Below are 16,836 nucleotides of genomic sequence, written 5' to 3' on the forward strand. Positions count from 1 at the left end.
ACAATCCCCCATCGTTTTCTTTGTTCTGGAAACTGTGATGAAATGTCTTTTTAATATTTTTTCTTTTTACAAAATCATGTGGTACTTGATATAAAAAAATCAGTCCAACAATAGTAAAATGCACTAAATCATAATAAAATTGCTAAAACTTAGAATTGGAAGAGAATGTTTGCTTCTGTTAATTGAATAGGCTTAACCTGGGGAAAAAAAAAAATTGGAACTTGGAATCGGTTAAATTGGAAAAGACATTTAAGACCATCAAGTCCAACTATTAACCTAACACTGCCAAGTCCACCACTAAGCCACATCCTTTAGCACCACATCTACACGTCTTTTAAATATGTCCAGGGAAGGTGACTCAACTGCTTCCCTGGGCAGCCTGTTCCAGTGCTTGACAACCCTTTCAGTGAAGAAATCTTTCCTAATATCCAATCTAAACCTCCCCTAAAAGGTAAGAAACTTAGAGTAAAGTGCAAAAATTAGAGCGAACATTTCTAATCTGTGGCTCTTCAGTAGCAGGTTTGACTCTTCTCTGGTTTAGAGGACAAGGACCACCATCTGCATGCTGGTTGCCATGGAGACTCCCATCGCTTCTGGAATTGTAAGTTTTGCCTGAAAGGAAACACTCCTTCAGCGTGAGTTTTTAATGACCATAGAGGCTTCTGTTTGTCAGCACACCATATACTAAATTAACTATCATGTCTAAGCAGGAGTAAAAGATTTTCTAGCAATCAGTGACAACATATTTACTCTGTATAAATCCCCAAAATACACAAATAGAATTACAAGACTGCTTTAGATTAGACTATTATGGCATCAAGTCAATTATCTCTCTTTTGGTATCAGCTACTTCAAAGCAGAATAAACTTCGGTTGTAGAACATGGGCATGGCAACAGATCCTTCTAACCCCTGCAGGAGACTGGCTTGAGGATGGCCAGGTCTCGCTCTCTCTCAGGCTTGAGTTGGTAGGGGCTTCCCCAAATCATAAGGGCAGTTTTCTAGCAAAAGAGGAGTACATGAACAATGGGGTCTGGACATGTGAAGAGCTGTCTAACTTCTATCTGTTCTGTTTGCACTGCCAGAAGGACTCTGGGGTTTGACAGCTACGTCAGCTGCTTTCTCCCTAGCACACAAGTAGCAGCTGGGATGGTTCTGAAGGTGAATTTGTTTGGCCCTAAACACTGTGCAGAATGGTCAGTTTAACCAACGTGGATACGTTGGCAGGAATTTCTGGCTTGAGTAAAACAGGGGTTATTCAGAAGAGGAATACAATAAAGCTGAAAGGTGAAGCTATTGTCTTTGCTAGATGGTAACTAAAATACCTGTTAAATTTGCAATTTTCGCTTGATTTCCTCGTCTGAGGCTGTTTTGTGTATCTGTGGGGCCATCAATATACTTCATTGCAATGGCTGGAGTCTGGTCCTTCTCTAGCTGAGTCTGAGTAACTGAAAAAAGAACAGAAAAGGCTATTTAATTGAGTTGTATTAACATTCACTTGTTTAAGGAGGGAAAGATACATCAAGCTGACTCTACCTTGCTGAGGACAACTTGGTATTGTTTCAGTCCTACCTTCTTGTAATGACTGAACAGATTCATGGCCAGAATCCAAGTCTTTCATTGGCCTTCCCATAATCTCATTCTCGGTTGCAGTTTTATTTCTAATGAGGAAGTATGTGTGCATTTTCCCTTTGCCTTTCACTTCTATTTCTCCTCTTTCAGTGATCTCAAAATTCTTGTATTTTAGGCATCTAAAATACCAGAAGCAAAGTGACAGATGAAAATGCAATATGATTAGCAAAAATGACACTGATGTTTTAGAAGAGCTATTGCAATCTAAGCAATCAAATCACAACAGTTCGGGAAAAATAGTATTGATCTGTGAACAACCGAAGGTTTGTTTCAACTGTTTATTTGTCTGCTTTGCTTTTATAGCTTTACATGTACAGCCTGATCAAAAATCAATGGGTCACACAGTCAAATACTTCAGTATGGTGGAGGGTTCTTACTAATCAGTAAATAGAAATTAAGAACTGAGGCAGCCAATATCAGTTAGATAGAACTATCTCAAGTCATTTCATCAGGCAATCAGGTTTGTCAAGCATTATTTACTCTCAGTAAATCCAGACTGGCCATTCCCAATTGCCTTCATCGTCTGTCCAAAAGTGGCTTCCAAGAGGATTTGATTTTCACTGGGACTGACATGAGGCTGAGCAGCCTATAAGTTCCCCAGCCTGTCCTCCTTGCTCTTTATCCATATTGGTGTAACATCTGGCTTTCTTCAGTTGCTAGAATGCTGATCTTCATGACTTTTCAAAGGTGACAGTCAGCAGAACCGTAACGCCATCACCCAGCTCTCTTGTTACCCTTGGAGGCATCCCATCTGCTCCCACACACTTCTATAGACTGAGATTGTCAAAAGATCCCTGACCTGATCCTCTTCCAACACTAGTACTTCACCTGCTCCTTGAACCCTGACTCGAGGTGCAGGGACCTTGAAGAGCTTGTCAGTGCAGACTGAGGCAGGAGAGGCCATGAGTAACTAAGCCTTTATTTAGGGCACTGACACTAAATCACCTGCCACAGCAGGCCCATGTTTCCATTTATACTTTCCTGCTAACATAGCAGAAGCTCCTCTCACTGCTTTTGAATCTTCTTTGCCCATTTCAATCCTAGTTGAGCTCTGGCTTTCCTAATATCATTCCTATGTGCCTAGACAATGTATTAGTACCCTTTGTAGGTTGTCTTCACTTCTAACTCTTGCATATATATTTTATGGATACATAAAATTCTTGAAAATGTACTATTTAATTTTTATTGACATGAGTTTCAGGAAAGTAAATCCCCCACTGCATGAACAGGATAGTGGTTTGTGCAGTTACTCCCTAGTAAATACAAATAAAAACTTTGCCAGAAATTATTGTCCTCAGAGAGATTTTAAGGCTTTTGTTATGCAGGATGTCACATGAAATGTTCTGACCATCTTTCTAGCATCTACATCACTCTCCTGGTAATTCCAAATAAGCTATCACAATTATTTTTTTCCCCATATATTGCTGTCTAGGATCGAGACTCTCAAACCTCTGTCTCCATATACAAGGGCATTTGAAATAAACAGAACAAATAAATCTCTTGGCTTTGCCAGATATTGTCCTCAGAGAGATTTTAAAGCTTTTATTATGCAGGATGTCACACGAAATGTTCTGATCATCTTTCTAGCATCTACATCACTCTACTGGTAATTCCAAATAAGCTATCAGAATTATTTTTTTCCCATATATTGCTGTCTAGGATCAAGACTCTCAAACCTCTGTCTCCATATACAAGGGCATTTGAAATAAACAGAACAAATAAATCTCTTGGCAAGCAGTGATTTTTTCTTTATAAGTAAGCTGCATAAATCAGTGACTAAAGACAGAATCATCTACATCTGAAAGCTGCAGCTGCCAAGTCAGTGTTTTTCAGCACAGCTTTTAACAGGCAAAGTTTCCATCATAGTTACTCACTGATAGGCACTGGAGCTTAGATGAATTTTACTTGGGACACCATGACTCTCCATCCGGGAAGCTATATTCACCGTGTCTCCAAACAAGCAATAACGAGGCATCTTTTCTCCAACAACTCCAGCCAAGACAGGACCTGTATGGATCCCAACTCTAATCTTTATAAAGACATAAAACACCCCCCAAGAATGTCACTTGTTATTTATTTAACATCTTTCTTAATGCTATCCAGCCACCTTACAGTTCATCCTAACACCATACTGCACACCAGTAAAATACAAATATCCACACGAAGAGGCAGAAGAAGAAGCAGACACATGCATCTTTGCATTCACAACTTACTTGGATAGGATTTCCAGAAACTGGGTTCTGTACTCCTTTAGCTGCTATTATCATCCCCAAGGCAAAGTTAGCAACTCGCTCAGCATGAGTGGGTACAGGCACCGGAACCCCACCTACTACCATATAGGCATCTCCAATTGTCTCCACCTTTAATTGAGAGGGACAAACATATCAGCATGCCATATATATCTTGCTCAGGTTAGTGCTTTGCTGATTGGGGCTCTTCTTACCTGCTCGTACTGCCCTTTCCTTCTAAAAGATGTTTCCAGTCACTAAAAAGCTCTAGCATGTGCGAGATTCCTTGAGACAGGGATCCATTCCTTGACTCTACACCAAAATAATCCCACACGTTCTGTCCCTGCTTACTTGACCCATTTTTAGATGTCAGTGTGAGAGACTCTAAGGAATAAGCATGCCATGAAAGTGACACACTTCTTGGGAAGACCTGTGTGCAAAGAACTATCCCCAAACACAGGCTCCTGAGCAGAAGGTTATCTGATAGCTTACTGCTATTAATTAGCTCTAATTCACAACTAGTGTTAAAAACGTGTTTCTTTTATAAAAGAGATTACTTTTTCAAAAAGTCACGATAAATCAAGGCAGTAGATTCACTGGTGACTATTGTTAGGGGGTTCACATGAAATTCAGAAGCCTGCAATCTCCAGGATGTCAGAGAATGCAAAATCTGAACAAAACAGCTTGGGAACATCCTTCCTTACAACCAGCTGTTTTCCCACAACATGCTGCAGCCTTTGAGACAAATGCTGAAGAGTTTGTCCTTCCTTCAGGCATCCGGTCTCCTTGAAGAGCACATTAAGGCACCTGAGAAATAGTTGGCATTTGTCCTTGCACAGAGATTTTGCTGGGAATACAATAGCCCTGTTTGAAACAGAATTCTGAAATATTTAAAATTCACCGTAAAAGACTGTTGTGCACTAAGGAAATTTTCTAACCTGCTCTTAGGAGACTTCATTGTTACATTTACCATCAGTAAATAAGAGATCAGTTTAAATTAGATTAATTGGATTTCTTAAAAGTGAACACCAATAGGAGAGCGGGAACATAATTTCATCTTTGGGTTTAGTGATTAGCATAATGACTTAAAGCAGTTCAGCACATTACTCTCAAAAAATGTGTTCCTGTAGATGTCTTCTGCAAGATAGCCAACCCTATAGTAATGCCAGTAATTTTCTATAACAAATGAAAAACAACTGTAAAAAAGCTACTAATGCAAATAGATTCCCTAATTATTTTTAGGCTGCAGTTGGAAATTTAATTTAACAAGATCTATTCATAACTTCAGACGTTTATAAGCTTGGGCCAAGTTTCTTTGATCAATTTCAATATTTCATTTCTTTCTCAATTCCTTGAGACAGTAATCTCATCCTCCCTCTCTGTACCGTAGTAACCTCCGTTAATATTAACAGGAGTTATATACAGGCATCAAAAGGAGATTATTACAGTGTCAGCTAATTTACTCACAATGTATGATTTAGATAGATTATGATGCTAATTTATCCTAAAATTTGTGGCCCATATCCTGGATGCTTCAATTATTGAATACAGTTTCATTACCAAGGCAGAACCTCTTCTGATTTCACAGTACAATTTACTGCAGGATGAACTGCATGCCTTGCCTGAGCAAGGAATGAATGAGATTTGGGTTTCACCCTTTACTGTTTCTGCCTTCCTAAATATTTAATGTGCTGCAGACAGACAGGAACTTAGGACTTGCTCTTCAGCTCATCTGGGTAACTGTGAAGATATTAGTAATGCTACTGTTATATGTCGGCCAGGGCTCTGATCCTTCCAGCACAGTTTGGACACAACACGTACGTTACAGCTGAGGTCTAATCAATGCTCTGCAGGTCAGCAGGAGACCTATACCATCGCCAAAGATCTCCGTGAAGCAAAACAAAGTCTAGGTATTATCTGGGTATTGTTTATAATGTTATTTCCCACTGAAGGAGATGCTTAATGACGTAGTGACTTATTTTACAACAGGTTGGAATAAAAGAACTAGGAAAATTATGTAAATTCGTCCATAAACTAGGATATCCTTTCATGCTGGGTAGACATTTGAGAGAGGAGACAGAAGAAGCAGGTAGAAGTTACATTCCTGTTCAAAAATTTTAAACATATTTAATCACACCTCTGTTTATTTTTCAGTTTCTTTGTGTGGTCACTACAAATATGAAGTATTTTAAGGTTTCTCAAAAATAGCACTGGGGAAGAGAGGATTTAATGCATATAAAAAAACCCCCAAACCTCCAAACAACAATAGCAACAACAAAATCTGTTTCCAGACTATTTACACAGCCTTTATCGATCAGTACATACCTTGTACACATCATGCACTGTGGTCAGTCTGTCAAATTGTAGGTACATTGAATTTAACATGAGAACTATCTGAATGGGTTCACATTGGGCACAAATGTTGGTAAAGGTCACAACGTCGCTGAATAATATGGTGCACTCCTTGAACTCTCCTGTGAGCAGAAAGACCAGTAGTAAATAATAGTAATGGCTGGACAACCGTGACATATGTTTGAGACTTGTTTGCAAAGATTACTTTCTTGTCATTCTTTTAGGATGTATGACCTATCAGTTGTACTACTCATATACAGGTGCTGATATGAGAGATTTTGATAGAAAGTATATTAAATATAAGAATCACTGCACATCTTGAACAATCCAGGCATCTGAATACATCCCTTTGTCCATCCATATTCAGGATATACTTAGCTCTTTACCCCTAACTTCATACCTGTGCTTTACTGAAGGGAATGTAAGCATATTCTTACTTGCTATCTTTAATAACAATGGGAAACACGATGATTCTAGGTTTATAAATAGCACAGGGGAATTAACAGAATTTTCTAGGAAAGACCAGTTTCTTTATTCCTTTCAATTTTGAGCCCTCATTTCAATGTATACCCATGTTAAAAAAAAAAAAAAAAAAAATCTCAGTTTACTGTTGAAACACTGAATTTTCTTCCCTGAATGGGCAGCTGCCACCACCTTTCACCTCCTAGGGAACAATTTTGGTAAACAGCTTCCAAAGCTGTATTTGAGAGAATAGTGTAAGCTTTGTTATCAGTGAGATTAAAGGTCTGTGGTCCTCCTCCCATGAACATCACCAAGCAGAGAATGTACTCCACAACAGGGACAATGGGGCTGTGGCAGCAACCCAGTGTCTTCCTCACCATCAGAACTGCTGAATGAATCACTCATCAAGAACACATCCTATTCATTCACCTGCCTCAACTCGCTTCCCCTCTTTCAGCTGGTTGGCCACGTGCTGAGGAAGCATGGCATAGAGCAGAGCTTCAGTCTTCTTCTTCTCTTCCTCCAGGTGCTTCGACAGTATACGCAGCTCTTCCTTCTTCCTCTCCAGCTGGTTAGAGAGCTCCATCTCTGCCAGTCGCTGCTGGTTGAGAAGAATTAGATCCCTGGTCACGTCATGAGGTGCAATGTCTGCAATATGCATCTGTCGCTCCTCCAGCTCATGCAAAGTGCGAAGCAAAGGTGAGCAGAGATAGAGCATGCACTGCAGGGACTCCATCCAGATCATCTGGCCTGTTCGGAACAAGTGTTGGTAAGAGTTTTCAGCAGCTTGGACTTTCATGTGATGCTCAGTATTACTGATGTTAATATTAGGGGATGAGTTCTACATACTTTATTATTATTGTTATTCTTTATTTGCTTTGTCAGTATCTTTGGTTTCTGAACAGCAATCTAGGTATTCCTGTTTCTTTCTTCCTCTCTCATTCTATGCCCAGGGAAACTGGATGAACAGCTTGAAAACTAACAGGATTAGAACATCAGAGATGGCATGTGAATTAACCCTGACAGGATAAGAGGAAGTAAAATTGTACCTGTGACTAGTTAAATTTCCTTGTTTTGATAATACCACTTTTTTCAAGGTCTCCCTAAAGGCTTACTTTTTTTTTCTGAAATCAGAGGAATATCAGATTTGACACTGATCATGTAAAGGTGAAAGGAGAGAAGGGAAAATTAGACCAGTGGGAAAGTCTGGAGCAATGAAGACCTACCCTCAGGACAAGAGGTTCAGGTTAGTAAACATTTAAACAAATTGGATATACAAAAGTCCATGAGACATGATGTGATGCACCCAGGAGTTCCGAGGGAGCTGGCCAGCGCCATTGCAAGGCCACTCTCAATTAGCTTTAAAAGGTCACGGTGACCGGGGGAGGTTCCTGAGGACTGGAAGAAAGTAAATGTCACTCCTATTTTCAAGAAGTGTAGGATGGGGGACCAAGGAAGGTTTGGAGTATCTGTCATATATGGAGAAGTTGAGGGAGATGGGGTTGTTCAGCCTAGAGAAGAGAAACCTCAGGGGAACTTATCAATATGTATAAATACCTAATGGGAGGAGGTGAAAAAGACTTTTCTCAGTGGTATCCAGTGAAAGCACAAGACACAACGGGCACTAACTGAAATTCAGGAATTCCATTTAAACATAAGAAAAAAAAAACTTTTTACTGTAAGAGTGGTTAAACACTGGGTAAGTTGCGCAGTCTCTGTCCTTGAACATATTCAAAACCCAACTGTACATGGTCCTGAGTAACCTGCTCTAGTTGACTCTGCTTTGAGGGCGATGGACTAGACAACCTCCAGAGGTGCCTTCCAAACTCAACTGGAGTTGAGTCAATTCTGTGACTCTGTGAGTAGCTGAGACTAGAGGTGATTCAGAAAACAATCTAGTCCTCCCCTGGCCTTGCCCCTGTTACACAGGAAACCTGAAAAGATGTGGGGTTTGTGGAATTAGAAAAAACACTGTGTTTCCAAGCCTTTCAAATGGGAGTGCTACTGTTACTTCTGACTGAAGGCCTTCCAAATCTGGTGAGGTGATAGCAGAACTGGGGTCTGAGCATCTTGAAGTGCTGTCTCTCTAAACAGAACCATCCAATCCTCTCCTCACTGCATAAAGACAAGGCCATTTATAGGACATGTGCGAAGCCAGGAGTCCTTAGAAAGGCATTAGTTCAACTCCAGCATAATTCATGATTTAATATGAACACTTATGCTATTGAAAACAGTGAAGTACCTCTCAGCTCTAGCATTGGCCGTTGTTTCCATGACTCTGGCATCATCTCTCTTCTAGTCTGGAAAACAAATTGGCTGTTGATAAATTTCTGAATGCTAGAGATGGTGAAGGGTACTTCTGGGTGTACGATAGTGAAATAGTGATCCAAGCAGATGCCCATGGTCTGAAGGCCAGGTACAATCTTTTGAATGCTCACCCCAGCTTGCTTCACTCTGAGCTTAAAAAGAAAATACGGACAATGTGTTATAATTTATATCCTGTCCTGTCTGGGTTCAGGCCAAGTTACAGCTGATCACTGTTTATACACGTATGCACACTTAGCCTTGCTATACTGCATGGCTTATTTCAGAGCAAATGTTCTATCCTATTAGCATATCACTGCAAAGCTCTGAATTAGTGTCCTTCATAGCAAGACAAAGCCCCAGGAAGGAATGTTGTTATCCAAATGGTCTTCCCTATCACTTGTTCAAAACCAAACAACAAACCTCCATATCTGCTCTTCTTCTTGCTTACATTTGTGCAGGCCTAAGAGAAAGCCTTACAGGGAGCTGCAAGAGAAAATTAGAGATACCAGAGCATGTCTCGCATTCCAAAAAGAAAATCAATGTGGCACAAAATGTCTGAGCAAATATTAATTTTCTAACGGGTGCCATGGGTTACCTCCTCTTAACCACTGCTGTGTAAAAAGGTTCGGTCATTCTCTTTAAGCCTGCTGACCACACATGAGCTCTTAACTCCTGCAGAAATGTCCACCCTGCCTTCACTGCTTGTCATCAGAGTTATTGAAGCTCTGACCTAGCTATCAGCAATGGGTGCAGGAGTTGCCCTTTTTCCACACCAGTAATTTTATCAAATTATGCTGACTGGATGTCTTGAAAGGTTTAAAACTCTGAACTTTGGCTAATGTGGAGAGTGGCAGGAAGCAGGCTATGTGCTCTGGAATCTCTATCAGCATGATGCCAAAACATGTTCCCCAAGTGGCTGCATTCAGCTTTCTTCTGCTGGCCCATTCTCAGCTTCTCCTTTCTTTGCTCCTCTCTTAATTGGGATCAAGGCGTGCTGTAGCTTGGTGGGAACCCAGGCTAGCTGGAAACCAGCCACAGAGCAGCCCCTGGGAAGGGAAAGGCAGTTCCATCGCTGCAGACTCTGTGTGCACAGGAGAGGAGACTCCGTCCTCCCCAGGCAGATAAAGAGATTTTTGGGTCCAGTTCCTACTGGGTTGCATGCTGCCCAGTTCAGTAGGTAATGGGTTTTCCCAGCAGAATCATGTAGGAGTAGACTCTGGAAGCATGTGGAGCCTCAGTCGCCAGCAAAGCCTTACAAAAGGCTCTGGATAGGTTGGTAACTGGGAGAAGAAGGGTGACTAGCTATAAGTACAAAGCCAGTTTAAAGGATGAATTGTGTCTCTGGCACATACAAGGACAGGAAGGTGTCTGGGAACCTCATAAAATTCTGTTCCATGTTTGCTGATGGATAGACTGCTGCAGTAAACCTTGTTGGCAACCTGCAGCTGTTTCAGACATGGTAATCTCACTAAATTCAAAGGAGATTCTTATCTGAAATGACCCATATCAGGGTGTTATGAGTGACTTCTATTGCGTGTCTCTGTACAGAGCACTTCTGTAAATGCTACAAATGAGCGTGGTGTATACAGCGCACACACAGCAGTGAACGTAGGACAGTAGAACAGAAGAAAATTACTATATGGTTCATGCAAACTAAATGTGCTTACCAAATGCTTGTCCTACCTCTTTGTCAAAAACCATATGAAAAGGAAGTCCATTGCAAAACGTTTTTGTGTCAATCCAGAGGCTCTTGGGATAAACAGGATCAAATCCTCTCAGGAGTTTACCTGTGGCAAGATAGATGTGTAGTTTTAAATCAGGCTGCACCTCATAAAGCCAGTCAGCGTGACTTTTTATCACTCAGGAAGACAGGACTTTATAACATAATGAGTGAAAGCAAAGTAAACAGTGTGTGGGTCCAGAATTGTGCATACATCTGTGCTAAATGCTCCGCAGTTTCATATGCAGCTGATTAGCAACGAATCTGAGTTGGCTGAGAGTTTAAAACTTAACCACACAAAAAGCACAGAGCATGAGATGCATGAAATTGTGTGGAAACAATAAGAGTAGATGAACAACTAGAGATGTTGCTGCTCTATGAATCTGCAGATGTCATAGCAATACAACACAGCTATATCCCAAAAAAAAAAGGTACACAGAAATTGGTTTCATATACTTTGTCAACTACTAGGGAACAGTTATGGAGAAAAACCCGTCATGATCTGGGTTTCGGTCTCCTATATAAAGAGCTGTAGTACATAGCACAGAGACCAAATTACTGTTTGGTTTCTATTTTACCTACCCTGAGTTTTTTTCAAAAATAACCCACAATAATCAAAAGGATACCAGTAATTGACAATAATCAAAAGGATAATTATTTCAAGTGATGTATTTCCCCCAGAAGGTGGCTATGACAGTTACTCTAGTAAATTCTGCTTGATAACAAATGCTCAAGTCACTCAGGAGACTGGTGATAACGATTACAAATTTAGGACCCAACTTTAAGACCTCTTACCACTTCCGAAGTCAGTGGGGATTAGTCATGTTTCAGAGTCTGGCTCTTGGTAAGCGCTAGCTTGTTTTTTTTAAGTAATAGTACTACACTTTTGAATATATATCAGTTTCTTACTCAATATATCTGCTCTTGTAATGCATTTGGCATTACACTGGATGATATCAGGTTCAATTTTTCACTCCTCCCAGAATCTAGACAGCTTGGCGATACTGAGCTGCATTCTCATTCCTCTTGAGGAATCGAAAGATCCTGCAGCAAAAATCCTGGTAACACCACCTTCCATTTTATAAACATACATATAAATAGAGATTATAAACAGAAAATATATAAAGGTATAAACAGAAATTACTAGATTAGTAGTAGATTTTTGGGTGGGGAGGGTATAATTTGGCTTTCAGAATTTACTATAGTTGATAACTTTGGAAAGGAGTAGCGGCTACTAAGTTAAAAAACACTTTTATGACCAAGTGATATGAGAAGGAAGTATCAAATGTACCACACGATGACATCTTTTATAGAAGAATACTTTCCAGAATAAAACTCTGTTTAAGAGACAAAAGTGACAGGTTATATGCCATTGAAGTATCTGTCTTTACTAAGCATGCTTATTATCGGCAATTTTCCTTTGATTACCAGTGTCTAAATGAAAAAATCTTAGCCGGAAACATTTTGAAAAGGTGCAGAGGAAATATGAATGGTAACTTCAAAATGTATGGGTGGGTGGAGAGGGGGTGGCTTACTGATTTTCTTATTGAAGGGACTCAGAAATTATTACAAGCTCCCTCTGAACGATTTCTCACCTTTTCCTAATGTGATTATTCCTCTTATTGTTTTCCAGTGACTTTTTTTGACCGGGCAAACAGAGCTTCCTCTGTCTCTAATTGCATTCTTGGCTTTTTCAAGGTCCTGTTGAAGTAAATAGAAAGTGAAATTCAAGGGTGTTGTCCTGGTTTCAGCTGGGACAGAGTTAACTTTCTTCATAGTAGCTGGTGTGAGGCTGTGTTTTGGATTTGTGCTGAGAAGGTGGCTGATCACACACTGATGTTTAGAGCTGCTGCCAGGACAGTCGAGGACTTTTCAGCTTCTCTGCTGTGCCAGTGTCTGCAGGGGCAGGAGAAGCTGGGAGGGAGCACAGCCCCAGTTACTAGCCCAGGATTCAACCTTAGGTTTAGGATGGAGACCCAGACCGGCCAATGGTCTATTCCATATCATGCCCGTCATGCCCAGTATATAGAGGAGGCTCTGCCCTTAAGTGCTCTCTCTTGCTCAGGGTTGTCTCCCTTTGGGACTCCCCTCTCTCAGGGTGGTGTCAGTCTCTCGGACACTCGGGTTCTTATCTCCATTCTGGGATTGAGGTTTCAGGACTTTCCCTGCTCCAGGATCGTTAGCCGGGAATGGACTTGGTCATCACGTGGTGAGCAGTATCACTGTCTATCACTCATTTGTGTATTTGTATATATTACTATTATTATTATAACAATTATGATTTTCAATATTATTGCAGTTTAGTTATTAAATTGTTCTTATCTCATCCCGCGAGTTTCTCTTCCCTTCACCCCTTTAATTCTCTTCCCCACCCCCAGGAAGCGGGAGAGTGAGCAAGCAGTCATTGTGTTTTGCTGCCAGCCATGGTAAAATTATGACAGGTGGTTTTATTTTCATAATATTTTAACAATACAGTGATAATGAAACTTGAAATACCTCTTTACTCAGTTGGTTCTCATTTCGTTTTTCAGAATCAGCAAGATATTGAGGTGAGGAAGAAAATTCATTTCTTTCCTTGTATGAAAAAACAGGGGTTTGAGTGACAAGAAAAACAATATGTTCTTTTTTCCCAGTTCTTTCTTCTTCTTCTGTTTGATTGATGATTTCCATTGAAATCTCAATGTTAAAAAAATCCAGGGCTGCTGCCCCGATGATTCCTGAAAGGGAAAGGAAAGATAAAGTATTCCCAAGAACAAACCCTTTCTATTTTCCTTTTCAGAGGGAAAAGGGAGCTCACAGTGGAATTTCATTGTTTCAGAAACCACTTTTCCAAAGGACTCCAGAAGAAGAGAGCAACCTGTTGTTACCCATGTCATTCCTACTGCTGTTACTGTGATAAGAATATATGCATAGGAGATAAACTTTAAAGTTACCGTTTCTTTTGTCTTGTGTGATGACAAATGCTTATTTTCACTAGAAAAAGCTCAGCAGGGTATCTGAAGAATGTGTCCAAACAGTCATACATAGCAATAATATGAATTCCCATTAGCCCAAGAAATGCAAGAAAGAGATTCCACCACAACAATCCATTTCAGTCGTTGCAAAATATTTTCTTTTGAAAGGAAGGAAATATCTTTCATGGAGATGCACAATCAGTCCTCTGATTTCTGCTTAGCTATTAGGAGAAGTACTGGACAATGACATGAAAAGCTCTGTCTGCAATTTCAGATAGCTCTGTGTTTCAGTAAGAACATGAAATGAGCTTTCAGCAAAGGGAGAAGTTTTGATAAACTTCTAAATTCAGCAGCATCTATGAAAGAAAGAAATATCATCATCTCTTACAGACTTTGTACCTGTTTAACCCTTGCATGAGTACAACTGTGGAGATTCCTACAAATGCCAGAAAAAGACCCCATTTTGAGCAGGTTTCAATGGCAGTTTTAAAGATTGTATGTACTGCACGAGTATTTATTACAGGGCGGATGGATGGGTGTTTATCTTCAAATCAGCTCTAATTTATGCTTCACTGTAACTTAAGGAACATGAGTTACCGAGAACTAATCAACAGGGAGAAACAATACCCACCATGAATTTTCATTTTCCTTCTAGGAAAGGAACTCTGTAGGAATGCTATACAGGGAACACACATTTATGGCCTGAGCTGTCATACTGTGAATCTTGATGAAGCCACTGGGGGCTAGGAGTAATCAGGCAGCAGGAAAATACCAAGGTCAGATGTCTGGTGACTGAACTCAACCAGGCTTCAATTCCATGGCCAGTCCTCATCAGAAAAAAGATTCTGAAACTGGAGCAAAAGTATAGCTGCAAACGTGTGATTACTCTCTATCTATACTGCAATACCAGCTGATCTGTACTCTGCATTCTATCCGCTTACCTGGCACAATATGGCACAGACCTCTTCGATCCGAATAGTAATGTAAATGCATTGAGCCATCTTCATTCTTTTCTACTCTAAAAGATGGTGCATTCATCTCCTGAGGAAAAACAAAGAAAAACAAAACTTCAGTATCTTTTTCTGATACAGAATACCAGTGAATTCCCCTTGTACAAAAGCATCCCATGTCTTAACAAAATTAGTAGTAATATGAATAAGCTGAAATGTAGAAAATGAAATATGCTTACCTGTGAGGGAAAATCTACAATGCATTAGGGCCAAGGTACTAAATAATATTTAATGTTGATGACTACCCATAAAAAAAAAAAATTAAAAACTGTCTTAACATTTTGGAGTAATCAGTTTCAGAACATAGGAAAGCCTGTTACAGCATCTTTTTTCCATTATTCATTCACACTTGTGAGATGCTGTTCCTTGTGTTGCAAACTCTGGCAGAGTCCACCCATACCTGCCCAGTAATTACTACTCGAACTTGCCTCGTAAGAAAGGGACAGGTAGCTGTGCAGTGCATCCAGGTTCTCTATGAACTCATAGAGATTTCCACCCAGTGTCCTCAGCATGTGGTCATAGCCTGAGCGTTTACAGAATTCAAAGAAATACTCTCCAAACTCTCTCAGAACCATGTAACAAAATAAAGATATCTTAATGAATACAAAAGGCTTGGAAGTTCTTGCAATGCTGTCAGGAGGATTAAGAGCAAATGCACAAAATTTGCAACATAGGGAGGGCATTCCAAAGAGCACAGGAGACTGAAAACCAGGCTTGACCCAGGCTGGTTCATTTTTGAGGCATGGTGACACATACCTAATATTTTGCAGGCTTTGTCAACGAGCTGCATCGTGATCTCATCTTTGTACACCTCAAAAGTCAAGAAAGAATCCTGGACTCCGGCCTGGAGTCTGCAACAGGGAAGACAATATTCCTGTCTTAGCAGAGCTGTAAATACAACAGCTTGGGTGACACAAAGGGCATTCATTAGGCACTGTTTGGTGTTAACCCACTCCTTAACCTCCTTCAGGCATTATATTGGAACACAATACTTTCCCTGATGCTTTAAGAGTGTTGCTTTAACACGGCTGAACGGTGGTGTCCACCTCCCCACTTCTGCTATTCCACATTATTGTATCACGGTAAACTCTTTCAAGGATTAGAGCATCATACTGGGCGTGGCTAGAGAAAGTGGAGTCTTAGTTTGTCTTCTGGTCTACTGGCTTGTTTCATGCGGCCACAATATCAGGCTCTTGGGTCTCCACAGACTGGACCAAAAACTTACTGAATTTTCTTACTGGCTTCAGTGGCTACTATACGTATGTAAGCACCATTTTTACATCTTTATCTCTTGTCACAAAGCTCATAAAGTAAAGACAAAACCAGAGAAGATGATCCATTTAGCTGCTTCTCTGAAGGTACTGGAATTAAAGTGACTTCATATCAAGGATGACATCTTTTCAATATTGTCACAGTGAGCCAGTGAGTCTATTGCACAGTTGTCATAAGACTAAATGTCATCCTTAATTATCTGATATAACAAATTAATTGGGACAAATTAGTATCCAGAGTATGAACTGTTACAAGGTAAGAAACTCTTGCTTTTGCCCTACTAGTTGCTTCTAACAATTACTTGAGACACACATCAGCTGCCATTTACCAGTGAGAAATTGTAATCCTCTGCTGCTCAATGCCTGAGCATTTATTTTCAATACGCTGCATTTATTAGGAACACATTACCTTAATTTTTCCCATGTTTCTTCACCATACTTTTCAACCACCAAAGACTTCAGGCATGTATTTATAAATCCATACTGCAAAAGAAAATGTACGAACATGAAAAAGACATGCCGATTTTCAAAATGCAGCCCAAACATGCCACCTTCTTGTATTTAATATTCCACTGCTAAGTTGTATCGCAAAAGAGAAAGTAATAACGTTTGACTGCCATTATGTCTTTCAGTAAACAGCATAGCCTTTACCTCAGCATTTCCCAAGCATTTAGCGAAACAGAGGAAACGCATTCAATCCTGGTTTGCAGAGGAGGACCCAGAAACACCAGGTCACGCTCTGCTGGCCCCGCACAGCCGCAGTGTGCCGGGAGGTAAGTTGGGCTTTGCCGTGGCTGTTACTCTTTGCCTTGGTGCTGACGAACCGCAGGCTGGAAACGGGGGGAACAAAATCCTAAAAGAATAACCCCAAAAGCAGCGCTATCACAGCAGCAACAGTCCAG

The 16,836-nt window shown here is 40.3% G+C and overlaps 1 protein-coding gene across 1 annotated transcript; it reads right to left on the minus strand.

The window, feature by feature from the left end:
* Positions 1-460: 460 nt before the first annotated feature.
* Positions 461-16,411, minus strand: LOC104466101 (guanylate cyclase soluble subunit beta-2-like). Its single transcript, XM_010079427.1, has 15 exons — positions 16,344-16,411; positions 15,404-15,514; positions 15,092-15,236; positions 14,595-14,694; positions 13,196-13,416; positions 12,295-12,400; positions 10,663-10,766; positions 8,915-9,131; positions 7,102-7,422; positions 6,184-6,332; positions 3,844-3,990; positions 3,505-3,659; positions 1,571-1,749; positions 1,324-1,446; positions 461-612 (listed from the first exon to the last, which is right to left on the minus strand). Exons 2-15 carry the CDS (start codon positions 15,451-15,453, stop codon positions 461-463), a joined length of 2,169 nt encoding a protein of 722 aa, XP_010077729.1. The 5' UTR covers positions 15,454-15,514; positions 16,344-16,411.
* Between the last annotated feature and the right edge of the window lie 425 nt (positions 16,412-16,836).

The sequence above is a fragment of the Pterocles gutturalis genome, unplaced genomic scaffold (assembly GCF_000699245.1).
Source record: "Pterocles gutturalis isolate BGI_N339 unplaced genomic scaffold, ASM69924v1 scaffold169, whole genome shotgun sequence".
NCBI lineage: Eukaryota > Metazoa > Chordata > Aves > Pterocliformes > Pteroclidae > Pterocles > Pterocles gutturalis.